Source organism: Entelurus aequoreus, linkage group LG08, assembly GCF_033978785.1.
Source record: "Entelurus aequoreus isolate RoL-2023_Sb linkage group LG08, RoL_Eaeq_v1.1, whole genome shotgun sequence".
Lineage (NCBI taxonomy): Eukaryota > Metazoa > Chordata > Actinopteri > Syngnathiformes > Syngnathidae > Entelurus > Entelurus aequoreus.
Genome location: NC_084738.1, coordinates 33,615,499 through 33,637,319, shown reverse-complemented (window position 1 = coordinate 33,637,319; position 21,821 = coordinate 33,615,499). Strand labels below are relative to the sequence as shown.

General features: G+C 37.2%; 1 protein-coding gene and 1 non-coding gene across 9 annotated transcripts in view; both read left to right on the top strand.

The window, feature by feature from the left end:
* Positions 1-11,158: 11,158 nt before the first annotated feature.
* Positions 11,159-11,232, top strand: trnai-aau (transfer RNA isoleucine (anticodon AAU)). The gene has a single exon. It is a non-coding gene; the product is annotated as a tRNA-Ile (tRNA).
* Positions 11,233-11,558: 326 nt separating this feature from the next.
* Positions 11,559-21,821, top strand: part of abcc3 (ATP-binding cassette, sub-family C (CFTR/MRP), member 3) — a 123,765-nt gene continuing 113,502 nt past the window's right edge. For all 8 annotated transcript variants that reach the window (XR_009827036.1, XR_009827039.1, XR_009827037.1 and 5 more), the window contains exon 1: positions 11,559-11,823. Coding sequence is in view for 4 of the 8 variants with exons in the window: in XM_062056314.1 (XP_061912298.1) it covers positions 11,788-11,823 (36 nt within the window). In the remaining 4 variants the exon portion in view is untranslated. The remainder of the gene's footprint in view (positions 11,824-21,821) is intronic.

Below are 21,821 nucleotides of genomic sequence, written 5' to 3'. Positions count from 1 at the left end.
GTCTTATATTTTGCCTAAAATGAGAATGCATCATAATCAGTGGCGGCTGGTGAATTTTGTTTTAGGTGGGGCTGAAAGTTTGTAAACCAAACCCCTGTAGGGCAGTCATCCTCCCCCAGAAGATTTCTTTGTGATTTTCACATACAAATATTGAAGATCTTTGCTCCTTCTCAACTCTGTGGTAATATTATTTTCATAAAATACAACCAATAGTACAATAATGTTAAATCTTACTTGTGAAAAGTAATCCCCCGATTCCTATTTTCAATAGTCCGCTCATTTGAGTAGGAAAACGCTGAACACCATCTTTATTTTCTACCTGTCAACTGTCACTACTTCAAGATGGCGGCCAAATTGCTCGCGTCACAGCAACCAATGCTGCTTCTACTTATAAGATGTCTATGGTTATAACGTTATTGCAAACACGGCAATCTGTTGCGTCCACTGCAGTTCGCTACCTTATTCATACTTTTTGCCAAGTGATTTTTTTAAGCAGGGTTGCATGAGGTACCTAGACAAAACGTTACGTTAGTCAATGTATCACACACAGTAACGTAACGTTAAAATGTATACTATATTAACAATATGTGTACATATTGCATAGGGCCCTGACATCTAAAAAGTACAACTCTGTTCATTGTTATGTTCATGTTTTTGTTATGTGTTTCATATGTACGCACACATAAACACACAGACAGTACGAGATGAGATCAATGAGATAAGGTAAGAACAGGATAGAAACTAGAACTAGTTACAATGCAATATGCCATGGAAATACAATGTTAACACTTTTGTGCAAATAAGTACAGTTGCACTTGTTTTTTCAAATGTGTTTATTCTGTAAAAGAATGAGTTAAATGTTTAAAATTACTGGATAATAGTGCCATTATGAAGTGCAATGTCAGCACTTTTTTTCCCCTGCAATTTCAAATGCACTTGTTTTAATAAATAAATACAGCGTTTTAAAAGCATACACAATCTGTGTAAATATATTAGTCTGTGGTTTAAAGGACTTGAAAGGACTCGAAATTCAAAATGCAGGACTTGGGACTTGACTTGAGACTTTCCAGTCTTGACTTTGGACTTGACTCGGGACTTGCCTGTCTTGACTCGGGACTTGACTCGAGACTTGAGGGCAAAGACTTGAGACCTACTTGTGACTTGCAAAGCAATGACTTGGTCCCACCTCTGATATGTACTGCTTGAAATTGCATACCTTTTCAACTTTAATAGCATCCAATATCACACCAAATATTACAGTATATTATCATACTTTCCAAACATGTTTTTGTCTAAATAAATAACAATGCAAACTACCCATCAAATTAATAAAAGTTACAATAAATGTGATGTTCTTTACAGCATATTACTGTAAACTGGAAAAAAACCTACTACTGTTTTTTGCGTTAAAATTCTGTTGACAGAACTGCCAATTTTTGACTGTAAAATGTAGGGTTGTTGTTTTTAACGGTGTATTACTGTAAATGGAAAGACGGTACATTTTTTTTTACGGTAGAAAAACTGGCAGCTAAGTTTCCAGAATAAGAAAATAACTTGTACAGTTTTTCCATTCACAATATAATGTTGTAAAAACCACTGTAAATTTAACACAAAAATTCTGGCAACCAAGCTGCCAGCTTTTTCCCCTAAACTCCCCCCCAAAAAAAACCCAACAACAGTGGTACCGTTTTTCCATTTACCGTAATTGTTGTAAAAACAAAATAAAAAAAACTATATTTTGCAGTAAAATTTTGCGAATGTAAAGTTTTTACTGTAAAATCGACTACTTACGCCGCTGCTCCTCGACATCGAGAGGAGCCAGATGAGGTGGTTCGGGCATCTGGTCAGGATGCCACCCGAACGCCTCCCTAGGGAGGTTTAGGGCACGTCCGACCGGAAGGAGGCCACGGGGAAGACCCAGGACACGTTGGGAAGACTATGTCTCCCGGCTGGCCTGGGAACGCCTCGGGATCCCCCGGGAGGAGCTGGACGAAGTGGCTGGGGAGAGGGAAGTCTGGGCTTCCCTGCTTAAGCTGCTGCCCCCGCGACCCGACCTCGGATAAGCGGAAGAAGATGGATGGATCGACTACTTAAGTCTACTTAAAACAATTTATATAATTAATAATGAAATCCATAGGCAAATTCATACATTATTTACTGTTACAAGCGGCCCTCTGATGGCAGCCATAACTGCGTGTGGCCCTCAATGAAAACGAGTTTGACATCCTTGCATTAGCTCATGGTAGTGCAGGATAAAAGAGCAATAAGGTGCAGATATAAATAAATTGATGACTGTACAGATAAATATATTCCACTTTTGCATATGCATCCACGTTTATGGATGTATGTTATATTGTCTTTATATTCCAACGCGTTAATCCATTTTTGGGGGGAATTGAGGGGATTATTATGATGTGTTCAAGAGTCTTATGGCCTGAGAGAAGAAGCTGATACATTTAATTCATTTTTGTTTTTTTTTCATTTCATTTATTTATTTATTTCAGGCAATGACATAAAAAAGTACAAAGTTGACAACACATAATAATATAAATGAATATAGTGCAAAAGGTAATGTATAGTATGTAATGCATGATTGTCCAGTTTTGCCTGAAAGGGAGTGGGAAGAAGATCATTTATTTAATCCCACCCCCAGTTCTCCATTCAGTGATTATTCACATGAGTTCACTGTTACTTTGTTCAAGGATTATAATACAGATGTTGTATCATAGTGGCATTACCACAGGTAACAATAATTATTACACTGTAACAATAATTTGTATCAACAATGTAGGAATAATGAATATACCAACAATGGTAATAGACAAAATGCAAACAATGGTATTAGACAACATAGCAATAATGGTAAGGAAACATTGAGCACATGTTAACACTTTGAGACAGAGTACAGCAGCAGGTCAAATTAAAGACCCTCATCTCTATATTTGAACCAGACACCATGATTGTATGATAGTTTAAATCGATTAATAGACCTGGAGGTTCTGCTGCGGAGGCTGCAGAACCTCTTTCTAGAGTCCAGCAGTGAAAACAGTCCTTGGTGGGGGTGGGAGGAGTCTCTGCAGATTTTCTGAGCCCTGATCAGGCAGCGGCTTTTTGCGATCTCCTGGCAAAAAAGTGGCTTGGCTTCATCCATCCATCCATCCATTTTCTACCGCTTGTCCCTTTCGGGGTCGCTGGAGCCTATCTCAGATGCATTCAGGCGGAGGGCGGGGTACACCCTGGACAAGTCGCCACCTCATCACAGGACCAACACAGATAGACAAACAACATTCACACTCACATTCACACACTAGGGACCATTTATTGTTGCCAGTCAACCTATCCCCCGGTGCATGTCTTTGGAGGTGGGAGGAAGCTGGAGTACCCGGAGGGAACCCACGCTGTCACGGGGAGAACAAGTCACAGTAAAGTGTGTAATGTGTAAATGGCACTGAAGGAGGTCCACGATACCATCAGCTCACTGCAGACCAAGCACCTGGGGACATTTTACGTCATGGTTGTGGGGGACTTTAATCACGTAAAACTGACAGCCATGCTGCCCAGATATCAGTATCACATCACCGTACCGCCCCGGGAAATAACACGCTGGACTGTGTATACACAAATATACACGGAGTGTACAGAGATCCTGCGATGAGGTGGCGACTTGTCCAGGGTGTACCCCGCCTTCCGCCCGATTGTAGCTAGGATAGCTCCAGCGCCCCCCACGACCCCGAAAGGAATAAGCGGTAGAAAATGGATGGATGGATGTACAGAGATCTTCCCCGCCCCCATCTTGGACTCTCCGACCACATCTCAGTCCTGCTGGCATCGGTATACCTGGCCAAAAATGCAGCCTATGTGCTCCAGGTCTGCTATCAGTGCACAGACTAGCAGGTAGAAAGGCAGCAATGTGTGACGGAAAGGTGGATCTAGAGGAATATGCCTCCTCTGTCCTCTGCTCCATCTCTAAATGTGTTGATGACGTCACTTCTACTGGGACGGTAACCCGCATCCTCGAACCACAAACCCTGGCTGAATGCTAAGTGAGAGCTCTTCTGAAAGCTAGGAATGTTATGTTCAGGGCATGGGGGGACATCAGCACTCAGTGTGGCGAGAAAAGAGGTAATTGCAGGCATCGCAAGGGCCAAAGCCACGTGCACCCAAAAAATATGAGTCACTTTAACACCAACGACCCCCGGAGCATGTGGAAGGGAATTAGGTACGTCACAAACTGTAACATCAGGGATGCACAAGGCCCAGGGGACCCCTTCTTGCCAGATGCCCTAAACACATTTTACGCCCGCTTCGAGGACTCTGACAACCCCCTCACCAACACCAACACCAACGCCCCCTCACCAACACCAGACTCACCCCAGGTGACACGCCCCTCAGTGTGACCATAACAGACATGGGGAGGACCCTTCAGAAGATCAATCCCCACAAACATTTAGGGCGGGTACTGAGAGACTGTCCCACCAGCTGTCTGAGGTGCTGACAGACATCTTTAACACCTCACTGTCCCCCATCTGTCCCCACCTGCTTGAAGACTGCCACGATTATACCCGTCTCCAAGAGCTCCACAGTGACAGGCCTGAATGACTATCGACCTGTTGCACTAACCCTGGTAGTCATGAAGTGCTTCGAGAGGCTGGTCGTGACTCAGATTATGGACGAGATCGACGTCAACGTGGACCACCATCAGTACGCCTATGGAAAAAACGCTTCACTGATGACGCCATCTCGTCAGTGGTCCACACAGCCCTCACCCACCTGGAGAGCAGAAACTCCTACGTCCGCCTGCTCTTCCTGGGCTTCTCCTCAGCCTTCAACACCATCATCCTAAAGACCCTGGTGCAGAAGCTCATCTCTCTCGGACCGAGCACCACACTGGGAAACTGGGTCATGGACTTCCTGACCAATAGACCTCAGACAGTCAGGATACACAACACTGTCTCCTCCTCCATCACCCTCAGTACTGGCTCTCCCTAGGGCGGGGGTCAGCCACCCGCAGCTCTCAAGTCGTACGTAGCTCTTTAGTGCTGCCTTCATGGCTCCCTGGAGCATTTTTAAAAAAGGATTGAAAATGGAAAAAGATGGGGGGAAAATCCGTTTTTTGTTTTAGTATGTTTTTTGTTTGACGACAAACATGACACAAACATTCCCAATTGTTAGAAAGCCCACTGTTTAATATGTTTGTGTGTATGCTTCACTGATGAGAGTATTTGGTAAACATCGTTTTGTCCTACTATTTTCGGCGGTTCTTGAACTCACCATAGTGTGGACTGTGACGCAACAGTCTGTTAACACGTAAAATCTTCCACTCCTTCTTTGTCTCATTTTGTCCACCAAAAGTTTCATGCTGTGCGTGAATGCACAAAGGTGCGCTTTGTTGATGTTATTGACTTGTTGGAGTGCTAATCAGGTATATTTGGTCAGCGCATGACTGCAAGCTAATCAATGCTAACATGCTACTTAGGCTAGCATCATTATGCCTTGTTTGTAGGTATATTTGAGCTCATTTAATATTCTTTACTTTTATCCTCTTTGTATATAATTTAGTTTTGCATGTCTCATGACACATTATCTGTATGTAATATTGGCTGCATTTCAGATTCCAGACCACAGCAAACATTACCGAGCTCGCCAAAGATTGCAATAAATCTATTAAAAGAAGACAGCCTGCCCTTTCCTTTAACTTGGACACACACATCTATACCTTTGGCCATTAAAAGCCGGCCATTAAAAGCCAGTCATTTCCAGGAGTTATCTCACCTTCTGAGTAGCCTCTGATTTACTAATGATTTCTAATGTTGTAAAAATGTGTAGAATGAACATTACATTTCAAAATTTCTATCAAGAAGATTTTATTCAGCCTGCGACACATTGTCATTTTAAAAATAGGCTAATATAGCTAATATAGACACTTACGTCATGTGTTGCCTTCATTATAACACTTATATGCGGCTTTTCATCTTTTGCGGCTCCAGACAGACTTGTTTTTTTTGTAGTTTTGGTCCAATATGGCTCTTACAACGTTTTAGGTTGCCGACCCCTGCCCTAGGGCGATGTGCTGAGCCCCTTCATGTTCACTATGCTGACGTGACTGCTCGGCGAGACACCCCTGCTGTCATATCGTAAAGTTTGCGGATGACACAGCAGCAGTGAGACGCATCACTAACAACAATGAGTCCGAATACAGACAGGAGGTTGAACACCTGGAGCAGTGGTGCAGAGAAAACAACTTCTACATCAATGTCAAGAAGACCAAGGCGATGGTGGTGGACTTCAGAAGGGACAGAAGCCCCCCTCCACTATACATCGTAGGAGCATTGATTGATTGATTGAGAAGTTTATTGACATCTTAAAGAATTGAATCCATGTAATGCTTTAAAAAGGCAAATGGATGGCACAAAAAGTCAAAAGGCTTGTTTCCATTGTGGTCCATTAAATATTCATCACATTTGATACATTCAATAATAAAATATATATAGTAGTGTGAATGTTGTCTGTCTATCTGTGTTGGCCCTGTGATGAGGGGGCGACTTGTCCAGGGTGTACCCCGCCTTCCGCCCGATTGTAGCTGAGATAGGCTCCAGTGCCCCCCGCGACCCGGAAGGGAAGAAGCGGTAGAAAATGGATGGATAACCTGTAACATGCATATAAAAAAATACTTACATTTTTTAAATAAATTATGTACATATATACACAGTATACATGTCAGGTGATTTGAAAAACAATATACACAAAACATGGGGGGCGGGGGATATATACACTATGTACATGACACTATGTACATGACTATGCACATGTTGACTCTAAGAGTGTGCAAAACAGAATGAGAAAATATATATACACTATAACCACATATAAACCTGTTTGATGCTTCGAAGTGTTGCTGGGATCAATTTTCGTTCAGATCAGGTAGAGGTTGAGTTGACCCATGGTTTTATTGCAGTTTTAAAATTTAGTAGGGAAGTTCAAATTTCAAGGTCTGTTGGTAGTGCATTCCACTACCAACAGACCTTCAAATTTGAACTTTCCTACTAAGCTGTGGAAGTGGTCTCCAGCTTAATCAAGGACCTCACCTGGAGCACCAACAAATCCTGTCTGGTCAGGAAGGCCCACCAGCTCCTCAGGGAGCTACGGCAAGCTGTGGGAGCTCAGTCCTGACAAGCTTCTATAACTGGGTGGTGGACAGCGTACTCTGCACCGGCATCACTGTGTGGCACGGCAGCCGCACAGTGGCGGAGAAGAAGGTGCTGCAGAGGGTGGTGAAGGCTGCACAGAAGACTGTGGGAAGTAGCCTTCCCAACACCTCAGAACTGTACATGCAGAGATGCAGGGGGAGGGCCCTCAGCACCATGAAAGACTACACTCAACCTTTCAACCCCTCCCCTCAGACAAGCGGCTGCGGAGTATAAGGAGCAAAACCACCGGGCTCAGAGACAGCTTCTTCCCTGAAGCTGCAGACTGCGGAACGCTAGCCGGGCCCCATAGTCTCTCTCAGCTCTTCTTTCTGCTCCACACCCCACACTGACTGCACTATTTTTCTTCCTCTTGTTAAGCGCCTTATGTTATTTTCTTTTTATTATTAATTAGTGTTCTCCTTCATTGCCAATTTATTACTGCCTTTCTTAACTCTTGAGCCCAAATTTCGACCGTATATGTGCACATGTGTACGAGTATGACAAATAAAGCTCCTTGAATCCTCCAATCCTTGAATCAATTTAGACACTTCACAGCTGTACCCTGAACTGCATACAGTATGTGTATTGTTTATAGTATTGTAACAACTCCGTTCAATCATGCAAAAACAACCAGGCCTAAGAGGCCAGTCCCATGATACTTTGGTGTTATTTGGTGTCCAGGGTGATGCGGCACAGTCAAAAGCGTTCCTGTTGGCTAAGTGCTGATCTGAAACACTCGTGACTACTCACAATTCTGCTCCCTTCCAAAAACAGAACATTTTACATAAGTGTTACAATTGATTGTGTTTATAATCAGTTTTCTTCCTCAGTTTGAAATGTGGACAGTAGCAGCCTTTTTAGGAGTCTACAATTAATGTGCTCGGGCAGTTGATGCATTGTTTATTTCAGTCCAAGAGTAGACCGTGGCTAAATTCCAGATTAAGAAGAGAGAGGTGTAAATTATGTCAGGGCATCAGAAAATGGCTAAGCAGTCATATTGTCCTTCTGCCATCACTATACTCCCCACTTGGCTAACTGCTATACTTCTGATGGAGTGATGTACTGTAATAGTGTTGAGTTATTTTGCGCTATGAGTTTATAAACTATTGCAGTAATTCTCAAACTTTTTTCATTAAATACCACCTCAGAAAAAAACTTGTCTCTCCAAGTACCACCATAATGACCAACATTAAAATACAGTAGCGTAGTAGGCCCAAGTATTCATTAAATTCAAAAAATGTTTACATGTTGTTTGACCTGCATAAACTACCACAAAACTCAATGTTCTTTAAGGGGAACTGCACTTTTTTCCAATTTTGTCTATCGTTCCCAATCCTATGCGATATGTTGAGTTTTTTCGCCTTCTAACCTTTTTTTTTTATCTTTAGAATGCAAAAAAAATACATCTGTGTTCTTGTCTTTTATTATAATTGTGAACGACAGGCAAAATTAACACAAGGTGCAGTTCCCCTTTAAACATGGACTACCAAAATAGGTACATGAACAAATGAATATTTTACAGGTATGTGGCTATTAATTCCAGCTATCCAATCACTACGTAAATCACACAGCACCCAAAACATGCTCTACAGATGCTGTCTTCAACTTCAACAAGATTATTTTAGATCCTTCGCACAATTTCTAGAGGAGTTTTTGCTTCTCATGGTACAATAAATGATGGGACATGGGTTTAGCCAAATCTTGCAGATGGTGCTGTTGTTTACAGTATATAGTTTAGAATAAAAATGGAATAATGATTGAGCCTAATTAAATACAGACTATGTCAAAATGTAGTGTGCTATTTTAAAGTAGTTTCCTAAGGAAAAAAAATAGGGCCAGAAGAAAAATAAACATTAAAACTGAAAAGTCAAGTTTTGATGTTGAATTGTGAAAAACACATCAGTGTATTTAAAATAAAAATAGGTGCACACATTTTTGGGGGGTTAAAAGTAATTCAGTCTGGTAATTATTTTGAATGAATTATTTATTTTTAGTTAACACTTTCAAATATTTTGATTTTGAGTGTCTGTTTTTTTCAGATTGAAATCTGAAACTTTTATCGTTTAAACAGTTGTTCTTTTATTTTCATAGCTTTCTTTTTTAGTTTCAATACATTTTTTTAAAAACTTTTGGCCTGAATTTAGCATGTGGGGCGCATGCCATCAACCGAGAGGGGCTTGGAATCATGTCAGACAGACAAAAAGTGTCCCTGATCAGGAATAGGAACTAAAACAATTCAATGCAACACTTTAGGCTACACCACACTACAGCCACAATTATTTTATTGGAAAAATAAATATTGTTAGAAAGCTTACTGTGTTTTCCTTTTTGGTCGTTTTGTTTCATTGTGCTTTGTGGAATGTTCACTTTTACCACTTTATTTAGCTGTCTTTGACAGCACCACAGTACCACAGTAAAAAACTACTACTGTAAATAAAAACAATGTTATTAATGCTATTGCGAGTAACTTTGGACTTGTTTGTATTACTTACTGAGATGTATTCATTTTTTTTCAACACCTTCCTTTGAACATATAGGAAGTGAACATATCAACGTTATAGTGGCAATGAATTAGCAGTAAAAGACAAAGAGAAGGCGTAAAATTAAATGTGAGCTTTTCTTCTTCCTACTCCTTTTCAGATACTGTATTTTTAATTGTGCATATGTAACCCTGGATGTTACTTAATGTAACTTGTTGAACATGTCTGAAACAAGTACATCTTAACTCAATCATAACCATATGTTTTTTTATTGTCTTCATGTTATATTGTTGATATTATTATATTGTTTTTTTATTTTTTATTACAAACTCAGGAAAGCCTACATCGGTTTTATGGGTAAAAAGCTGAGAGATATGAGCAAATAGTTTTTTGCTTTAGTTTGTTTAGTTGACTTTGCACTATTGACTTCATAATATTCAAGCGATTGTTTGTAATTAAAAGGAAAAAATATTATTTTGATGGTATTGCCATATTGTCCAATAATGTTTTAAACTGTTCGCAAGTGTTACCATATCTGAGTTACTGTGTAGAAATATGGGGAAACAACTACAAATGTACGCTTCGTTCACTAACTGTGTTACAAAATAGATCAATTAGAATAATACATAATGTTGGATATAGAGAACATACAAACCCTTTATTTATTAAATCACAGTTATTTAAAAATTCAACGATTTGGTGCATTTGCAAACAGCTAAAATTCTGTATAAAGCAAACTATAACCTACTACCCAAGAATGTACAACAATGCTTCTCAACAAAAGAGGAGAAATATAACCTTAGAGGAAAATGTAATTTAAAACATTTGTATGCTTGTACAACACTTACAATCTTTAGCATGTCTGTATGTGGAATTCAATTATGGAATGGATTAACCAAAGAAATCAAACAAAGCACCAATATGATTCAGTTTAAGAGACTGTTCAAACTACAAGTGTTTACAAAGTATACAGAACAAGAAATATGATGAACATCTTGAATCCTTTTTTTTTCTTTATTTATTGAGACAAAGATTATTTATGTGTCTAATATTTTTTTGCTAACTATGGTATATTATTTATTTATTATTTATTTTTTCACTGTTCTGTTGCAGAGAACAAGGGAATTGGATACAATTGCTATGGTATGAAAAGGGGTAGGATTAAATAAGCTCTGTTTCTTCCTGCTCCTTTTCGGATGTGCTGTAATGAAACAACTGGAATAGTGCATGCATTACATTGTATCGTATGCATTTCCGAAATAAACTGAAACTGAACTGAACTGAACTGAAATTGTCAAACTGTTTTTGTAAAAAAAACAAAAAACATTTGTCCTATGTATTTACTTGGCATCAGATTGATTTGAAGTATCAGCCATTCCTAATGATTTGCGTTGCGGATATCCACATTTGTGTTATCTGCAGACAGTAATAAACAAATCCATTAAATGAGGAAATTGTCTCGTAACTTTGGACACGATAGATATTTCTAACGGCCGGTTAGCTCAGTTGGTTAGAGCGTGGTGCTAATAACGCCAAGGTCGCGGGTTCGATCCCCGTACTGGCCAACTGTTTTGAGTCGGTAATGTACTGTCTTACCATGAATTGAGTAACGTGGAACCCCATAAACAAGTTGAAAAACTTATTCGGGTGTTACCATTTAGTGGTCAATTGTACGGAAATGTACTGTACCGTGCAATCTACTAATAAAAGTCTCAATCAAAAAAAAACTTTTCAAACGTATTCAAAGATTTTCATTTGTTGATCATTTAAAATCAGAATATAATCATCACACTAGACTGGCAGGGACCAAAGGGCGTGTTCACACAAGTTAACGCCCCTTTGACATCATCAACCGGACTTTTTTGTTTTTTTCACACATTTTTGTGCGGACGATCGACTTGCCTGCTTCGCCCCTCTGCAGAGCGGAAAGGGGCGCCGTGTTTCCGGGAGCGCGCGTCGGTCCACCAAACCCAGGCGACTCAGCATTTGCCTGCTTTTCTGGCATGTGACTGTCAACGAAGGCAAAGGAATAGAGTTTGAAACACGGTAGTCTGTCAAAGACAGCAGGAGGGAAAGAGTTCTCCGGTTGTCACCGCGCTCTCCTGCCGAGGCGGACAGAGATGGAGCGGCTGTGCGGACCAGAGCTCCCTTTCTGGGTAAGTTTGCAAGCCTTTCTTTTTCTTACCTCCCTGGCAGCCATTTAGACCGACTAACTACTGTATTTAGTTTGTTTACAAGCTCCCTGCTGTCGTGATGTTGTAGTTTTGCCCTTCAAAGCTACCCTACTTTCATGTCATTCCGCCAAAGACGTACTGTATCTGTATCTTATTGTATACATGATAACTTGTATAGTTATATTGTAGTTATTAGTGTACACCCACAACGTTATTGTGTTATGTACTACTCCTATATATATATATATATATATATATATATATATATATATATATATATATATATATATATATATATATATATATATATATATATATATATATATACACACACATACACACACACACACACACACACACACACACACATATATATATATATATATATATATATATATATATATATATATATATATACACATACACACACACGTATATATATATATATATATATATATATATATATGTATATATATATATATATATATATATATATATATATATATATATATATATATATATATATATATATATATATTAAAAGTTAAAGTACCAATGATTGTCACACACACACTAGGTGTGGTGAAATTTGTCCTCTGCATTTGACCCATCCCCTTGATCACCCCCTGGGAGGTGAGGGGAGCAGTGGGCAGCAGCGTAGCCGCGCCCGGGAATCATTTTTGGTGATTTAACCCCCAATTCCAACCCTTGATGCTGAGTGCCAAGCAGGGAGGAAATGGGTCCCATTTTTATAGTCTTTGGTATGACCCGGCCGGGATTTGATCTCACAACCTACCGATCGCAGGGCGGACACTCTAACCACTAGGCCAACTACACTACTTTCATGTGTTGAAGTCATTCCGCCATAGACGTACTGTATCTGTATCTTATTGTATACATCAGGGGTCACCAACCTTTTTGAAACCAAGGGCTACTTCTTCGGTACTGATTACTGCGAAGGGCTACCAGTTAGATACACACTTAAATAAATAGCCAGAAGTAGCCAATTTGCTCAATTTACCTTTAACTCTGTTATTATTAATAATTAATGATATTTATCTTTGTGGAAACACTGTTCATCTTAATGATTTCTGACAATAAATATATATAGAAACAGATAAATATCAATATGCAACACTTTATTTTTATATTTTCTCTAAGTGCACATTTTTCAAATTGAACATTTTCAAATGATCACTTCTAAGACAGTCTTGTGAAATCACAATATCCCATTTTAACTAGCTAGCCACTAACATTTGTTTAACAAATCATGAATTACTTTGCACCATGTTTGTACAAATAATAACTAATGTAAAATACAAAAGTAAACTCTCAAATTTTTAAATCATGTCACACTTTGAACTGGACACCAAATCTGTTATCTGTTTCTTTGTCAGTTAGTGGGAAGCCTGGCATTGCATGCTGTTAACTAGTGTGTTGTACTCTGGTGTGTAACTTGACACTGCAACTCTGAGTGAGTCTTGCAGATGTGCATCAGTGAGGCGTGTTCTGTGTTTGTTCTTTATGAAGTTCATGTCAGAAAAGGCTGATTCACAAAGATAAGATTTTTCCTCATTGTTTGCGGAACCTTCTTAATCTTTTGGACATATTTTCACAGCAATCTGGCCTTAAGCTTAATTATGATAAATGTAAAATGTTAAGGATCGGAAATCTAAAGGGAACGTCCTTTCGAATGGAATGCAAAGTGCCTGTTTTGTGGACAGATGGACCAGTTAACATACTTGGTGTTGTTGTCCCAGAAAATCTGGAAGATCTAGGCTCAGTAAATTATGATAATCGACTAAGAAAGCTGGACAAAAAATTATGCAATTATGGAGAGGGAAATCCCTAACCTTGTATGGTAAAATGTATATTGCCAACTCGTTAATTATTCCTCCATTTATTTATTTGTTTTTGTCATTACCAGCTCCATCACAAAACTTTTTTAAGATTTATGAGCGGAGGGTCTTCGATTTTGTCTGGAACGGCAAACCAGAAAAGATTAAAAGAAAGGTTTTGTACAAAGAGTATGAATATGGGGGCTGGAACTTCTCAACCTTGAAGCTATGTGTCTGTCTTTAGAAGCATCAATTGTTCCAAAGATGTATTTAAACATTGAGTGGTACACAAATGTCCTGTTGGACGAAAAACATGTACTGTATCAAAAGAAATCGTATCCTTTTTTACAAGAGATCCCCTCCCAGAGAGTCTGCTGGGAAACATGGCGGGGTTCATAAAGGAAACAATCCACTCATAGTGGTGTTTTCAATTTTATGTGCCAGAAAAAAGAGACGATATTTTGCAGCAGTTAATATGGATGAACTCTAATATTGTAATAGATGGAAAGCCTTTCTTTTGGAAAAATATGTTTGAAAGAGGAATCATTTTTGTCAATAATATTATCAATGAGAATGGTAAAATTATGAAGTATGATGAATTTAGAGCTATGTATGGTGATGCTTGCTCAAGCTTTTCATTTTATCAACTACCGTATTTTCCGCACCATAAGGCGCCCCGTGTTATTAGCCGCACGTTTAATGAACAGCATATTTCAAAACTTTGTTTACCTATTAGCCGCCTCGTGCTATTAGCCGCACCTACGCTACGCTAAAGGGAATGTCAACAAAACAGTCGGATAGGTCAGTCAAACTTTAATAATATATTACAAACCAGCGTTCTAACAACTCTGTTCACTCCCAAAATGTAATGTGCAAATGTGCAATCACAAAAATAGTAACACTCAAAATAGTGCCGAGCAATAGCAACATCAATAACTCAACGTTGCTCATACGTTAGTGTCACACAACACACAAAATAAACATTTAAAGCTTACTTTCTGAAGTTATTACTCATCTACAAATCCCTCGAATTCTTCTTCTTCGGTGTGCTTCACTTGTTTTTTGACACCATCGGTGATGTGGACGCGCATGCAGTCGTAGATCAACAGGAACGGCGCTGCGTGAAAAAAGTCACCCGGTGTCTTCGCGTAAACGTCTATCAACCACTCGCTCATCTTTTCTTCATCCATCCATCCCTTCGAGATAGCTTTTATGATGACGCCGGCTGGAAAGTTCTCTTTTGACAAGGTCTTCCTTTTGAATATCACCGTGGGCGGAAGTTTCTGGCCGTTAGCATGGCAAGCTAGAACCACAGTAGGACGACTTCTCATTCCCTGTGGTGCGAATATTCACCGTACGTGTTCCCGTTGTATCCACAGTGCGGTTCACATGAATATCAAAAGTCAGTGGAACCTTGTACGCGTGTCTCTTAGTAGGAGACATTTTGTGGTCTTTACAGAAAAACAAATGAAATTAAATATCCGCGAGCTTCTTCTTCTACGGGGGCGGGTGCTCACCTTGGCGGTTGCTTACAGTAGAAGAAGAAGCGCTTCCTCTTCTATGGGGGCGGTTGCTTACCGTAGAAGAAGAAGCGCTTCCTCTTTTACGGGGAAAAAAGATGGCGACTGTTTACCGTAGTTGCGAGACCTAAACCTTATGAAAATAAATATGAATATTAATCCATATATAAGGCGCACCGGGTTATTAGCCGCACTGTCTGCTTTTGACAAAAATTGTGGTTTTTAGGTGCGGCTTATGGTGCGGAAAATACGGTAACTGGAGTAATTGGGAAAAGATGGAAACAAATAATTAATTATGGAACTACTAAATTATTAGTTTGTAAACCTCTAATAAGAAATTGTAGTTGGCAAAAAGGAACTAAAATAAATAGAAAAATATATAATTTTTATTTAATAAAGAAATCTTTGAAGGCTGCCTCATACAACACAAATGGAAAATGGGAGGACTTTTTTGACTGCCCGTTGCCATGGGATGCCATATTCAAACTAATCTATAAAACCACTATCGATGTGCAAAATCGTTATTTTCAAATTAAAATTATTTATAACTTCTTACCCACAGGGAAAATGTTAAAATTATGGAATATGACAGAGTCAGATGATTGCCGATTTTGTTGTCAGGAGCCTGAATCCACCCTGCATTTGTTTTGGTATTGTCATATTGTGTCTTTGTTTTGGGTGGAAGTTGAAAAAATGTGTTTAAGGATTGGTTTGTTTATGAAGCTTAATGTGGTTTCTGTTATTTTAGGAGAGTTCATTGACAATCATGATTTAGTCAATTTAATTATAGTACTCGGTAAAATGTTTATTTTTAAGGCCAAAAACAGATATTCACTTAGTATTACTTTCTTTAAAACATTTATTCAGTATTTTCTAACTTTAGAAAGTTACATGGTTGAAAACGATAATGATGCCAAAAAACATTAAAAAAAAAGATGAGAAGTCCTCAAAGGCTTATTTTGAAAGTATAATTATGTTTATAGATTATATGATATCTGTTGTTGTGTTCCCTAATTTGAGTGACCTGGACATAATCTGGACTGTACATAAATGCTTATTTTGAAAATGTAATTTTGTTTATAAATTATATGCAATCTGTTGTGTTCCCTAATTTTTTTCTGTGTACATGAATGAAGGTGTGTGTTGCTGAGTCCGACTTGGACATTATCTGGACTGGGCCTGGTTTAAAAAACCATTTAAACAAATCTAATTTAATTGACAACCTGGTCTGTTGAAGATAAGGCCCTTTTTAAAAAAATAAAATAAAATAAGATAAATAAATAAATAAAATTTTCTTGGAAAAAAAAGAAAGTAAAACAATATAAAAATAATTACATAAAAAATAGTAATTAATGAAAATGTTAGTGGACCAGCAGCCTATACAATCATGTGTGCTTCAGGGACTGTGTCCCTTGCAGATGTGTTGTCTATGTTGTGGGAACCAGAATATTGGTAGCAGAAAGAAATAACCCCTTTTGTGTGAGTGGGTGTGGATGAGTGTGCATGGGGGGGGGGGGGGGGGGGGTTGTTTGGGTTGATGCACTGATTGAAAGTGTATCTTGTGTTTTTTCTATGTAGATTTAATTAAAAAAAAAAAAAAAAAATATATTTTTTTTTTTTTGGAACAGGCCCGCGGGCGACTCATCTGGTCCTTACGGGCGACCTGGTGCCCGCGGGCACCGCGTTGGTGACCCCTGGTATACATGATAACCTGTATAGTTATATTGTAGTTATTGGTGTACACCCACAACATTATTGTGTTATGTACTACTCTCTCTCTCTATATATATATGTATATATATGTATACAAATATATATATTAGGGCTGCAACAACTAATCGATTAAATCGCTTAAAATAAATTATAAAATAGTTGGCGATTAATTTAGTCATCGATTCGTTGGATCTATGCGATGCGCATGCGCAGAGGCATTTTAAAAAAAAGATTTTCAATGTTTTAAAAAAAAATTTTTTTTACATTTTTTTTTTATAAACCTTTATTTATAAACTGCAACATGTACAAACAGCTGAGAAACAATAATCAAAATAAGTATGGTGCCAGTAGGCTGTTTTTTTTCAATAAAATACTGGAAAGGATAGAAATGTAGTTTGTCTTTTTTATCCGATTATCAATCGATTAATAGAAGTAATAATCGACAGATTAATCGATTATCAAATTAATTGTTAGTTGCAGCCTTAATATATATATATATATATATATATATATATATATATATATATATATATATATATATATATATATATATATATATATATACACACACACACATAAACACACATATATATATATATATATATATATATATATATATATATATATATATATATATATATATATATATATATGTATATATATATATATATATATATATATATATATAGTATGTTTACAAGCTCCCTGCTGTTGTGATGTTGTAGTTTTGCCCTTCAAAGCTACACTACTTTCATGTTTTGAAGTCATTCCGCCATAGACGTACTGTATCTGTATCTTACTCTATACATGATAATCTGTTTAGTTATTGTAGTTATACTGTAGGTATACTGTAGTATACACCTACAACATTAACATTATTGTGTTATATACCGCAGTGTTTTTCAACCTTTTTTTGAGCCAAGGCACATTTTTTTCATTGAAAAAATCCAGAGGCACACCACAAGCAGAAATCATTACAAAACGAAACTCAGTAGCCAATATTTACAATACAAAGTCGTTCTCGCAATTGTTGGATATGAATTTAAACCATAACCAAGCATGCATCACTATAGCTCTTGTCTCAAAGTAGGTGTACTCTCACGACCTGTCACATCACACCGTGACTTATTTTGAGTTTTTTGTTGTTTTCCTGTGCTTAGTGTTTTAATAAAAAAAGGTGAAAAAGCTGAAAACATGTTTTTTATTCTAGCCACCCTTTGCGCTGATTACTTTTTCGCACACTCTTGGCAATTTCTTGATGAGCTTCAAGAGGTAGTGACCTGAAATGGTTTTTACTTCACAGGTGTGCTTGACGCTCATCGAGAGAATGCCAGGAGTGTGCAAAGCAGTATTCTGAACAAAGGGGGGCTATTTTGAAGAAACTAGAATATAAAACATGTTTTCAGTTATTTCACCTTTTTTTGTTAAGTACATAACTCATATATATATATATATATATATATATATATATATATATATATATATATATATATATATATATATATATATATATATATATATATATATATATATATATATATATATATATATATATATATATATATATATATATATATATATATATATAAGGGCTGTGAATCTTTGGGTGTCCCACGATTCGATATCGATTCTTGGGGTCACGATTTGATTCAAAAACTATTTTTTTTCAATTCAACACGATTCTTGATTCAAAAACGATTTTTCCCGATTCAAAACGATTCTCTATCCATTCAATACATAGGATTTCAGCAGGATCTACCCCAGTCTGCTGACATGCAAGCAGAGTAGTAGATTTTTGTAAAAAGCTTTTATAATTGTAAAGGACAATGTTTTATCAACTGATTGCAATAATGTACATTTGTTTTAACTATTAAATGAACCAAAAATATGACTTATTTCATCTTTGTGAAAATATTGGACACAGTGTGTTGTCAAGCTTATGAGATGCGATGCAAGTGTAAGCCACTGTGACACTATTGTTCTTTTTTTTTTTTTATAAATGTCTAATGATAATGTCAATGAGGGATTTTTAATCACTGCTATGTTGAAATTGTAACTAATATTGATACTGTTGTTGATAATATTTATTTTTGTTTCACTACTTTTGGTTTGTTCTGTGTCGTGTTTGTGTGTCCGCTCAATTGCTCTGCTTACTGCAGTTCTGAGTGTTGCTGGGTCGGGTTTGGTTTTGGAATTGGATTGCATTGTTATGGTATTGCTGTGTATTGTTTTGTTGGATTGATTAATAAAAAAACAAAAACAAAACAAAATTAAAATTATAATGATAAAAAAAACAAAAAAAAAACGATTTTTTAAAAATGAGAATCGATTGTGAATCGCACATTGTGAGAATCGCGATTTGAATTCGAATCAATTTTTTGCCACACCCCTAATATATATATATACCTGTATATATGTATATATATATATATATATATATATATATATATATATATATATATATATATATATATATATATATATATATATATATATATATATATATATTATGGGTGTAACGGTACACAAACATTTCGGTTCGGTACGTACCTCGGTTCAGAGGTCACGGTTCGGTTCATTTTCGGTACAGTAAGAAATCAAGAAAATATAAATTTTTTGGCTATTTATTTACCAAATGTGTAAACAATGGCTTTATCCTTTTAACATTGGGAACACTATAATAATTCTGCCCACGTTAATCAACATTAAACTGCCTCAAGTTGTTGCTCAGATTAAATAAAATGACAAAACCTTTCTTCTACATATAAAAAGTGCAACATTAAACAGTTTCAAGTCAACTCATCATGCTTAATTTATTATAGCATTTGGGAAGCCTGTAGTTGATTTTTATTATGTAAATGTTATATTTTTATCAACATGTGATAGCAGGGACCCTGCCATTCAAAACTAGGCTGCTCCATTACTAATGATTAATGTACCTATAGCTGAAAAAATAGTACAATAGCAATAGGAGAGACTACACGCACACACACGCACGCACACACACACACACACTCACACACACCGCAAAATGAGCTAACGTTACGCTAAAAGCTAATTAGCCTTCACCTCAAGCCAGGACTGCGAGCTGTGCTGCAGTTTAAGTTTCTAGAACGCCAATGGGCTCATAGTGATGTTACTAGTAGTTGACTGGGAGGTGTTTTTTTTAATTTGAAGAGAGTTCGCTGCCTGATGCTCACCTGCTAAACACCTATCTGCTCGACGCTGAAGCATTGACTACATGCGCTCTGAATACGCACTGCTGATTGGCTGTTACCGCTTTGAATACGCATTGCTGATTGGCTGTTACCGCTTTGAATACGCATTGCTGATTAGCTGTTACCGCTTTTTGTGTAACCAATCAGATGGTTGTGTGGGTGGGACAATGCTGCGTGCTGAGACAGAGGCAGAAGAAGCAAAGCAGCTTGTTAAGACTTTAGCTTAGAAACTCGTTCGGTACACCCCCGTACCGAACCGAAACCCCCGTACCGAAACGGTTCAATACAAAACACGTACCGTTATACCCCTAATATATATATATATATATATATATATATATATATATATATATATATATATATATATATATATATATATATGTATATATATATATATATATATATATACATACATACATACATACATACATACATACATACATACATACATACATACATACATACATACATATATATATATATACATACATACATACAGGTAATTTACTGGTTACTTTCTGTTGTAATGTGGTTCTATCTACACTTCTGTTAGGATGTATTACACATATATTGTTCTGTTAGTTTAATACTTTACATTAGTTTTAGACGATACTACAAATTTGGTATCAATCCAATACAAAGTAGTTACACGGGCAGTACTGGTCATACCAATGCTGATACTGATACTTACAAAGTATCAAGATCATTGGAAGATTACATTTTTGATCACAATAATAATCAGACAAAAACACAGGATGGCGGTGGTTACTCGATCAAATAAATATTTAAATTATTTCATACTCTCTGGCTCTTATTTAAATTTTGTGCTTATTGCCCTTAAAGCCCTTTGGTGTCCAGGTACTTATTTAATGAGTAAAAACAAAAATGATGAAACATTTTTTTACAATAAAAATATTGATCTAATTACTGTCTAATTACTGTAGTATCAACCACATACTGGTTCTATACTTGGTATCGTTACTGTGTATATTTGTATCCATCCTCCCTCCTTTGTTTACGCCTAAGAGCTGTAGCTTGTGGTTAGCATATCCTTCTACTGTATATAGTGTAGCATGTTTAGCTATTTCTTATCCTCCAGTGATAATGTAACTTGTGAGAAACCTTTTTTATATGCTGCCAAGGAGGCGAGGATTCCTGACTTAGTGGTTTTTTTGCACTCTGGAGAGACATTATCCGCTAAGTCAGGGGTAGGGAACCTATGGCTCTGAAGCCAAATGTGGCTCTTTTGATGACCGAATCTGACTCTCAGATAAATCTTAGCTGACATTGCTTAACACGATAAGTCATGAATAATTCCGCTGGTAATCACAGTGTTAAAAATAACGTTCGAAATATAAAACATTTTCATGTATTTTAATCCATCCATCCGTTTGCTACCGCACCTGTTCAAGAAGTCGCATTAATGGTAACAAGTATTTTATTTATTATTGGTTAGCTTCAGAATAACAATGTTATTAAAGAGAATAAGAGACATATTATACTCTAATGTTGGTGTTACTTAAAAATGCACGCATTTAGTTGTGTACAGTGTTAAAAAATATTATATGGCTGTCACGGAAATACATTTGAAAACATTTGACTTTCATGGCTCTCTCAGCCAAAAAGGTTCCCGACCACTGCGCGAGGTAGTGTGTTTGTTAGTTTACCGCTGTCAATTTAGCAGGACACAG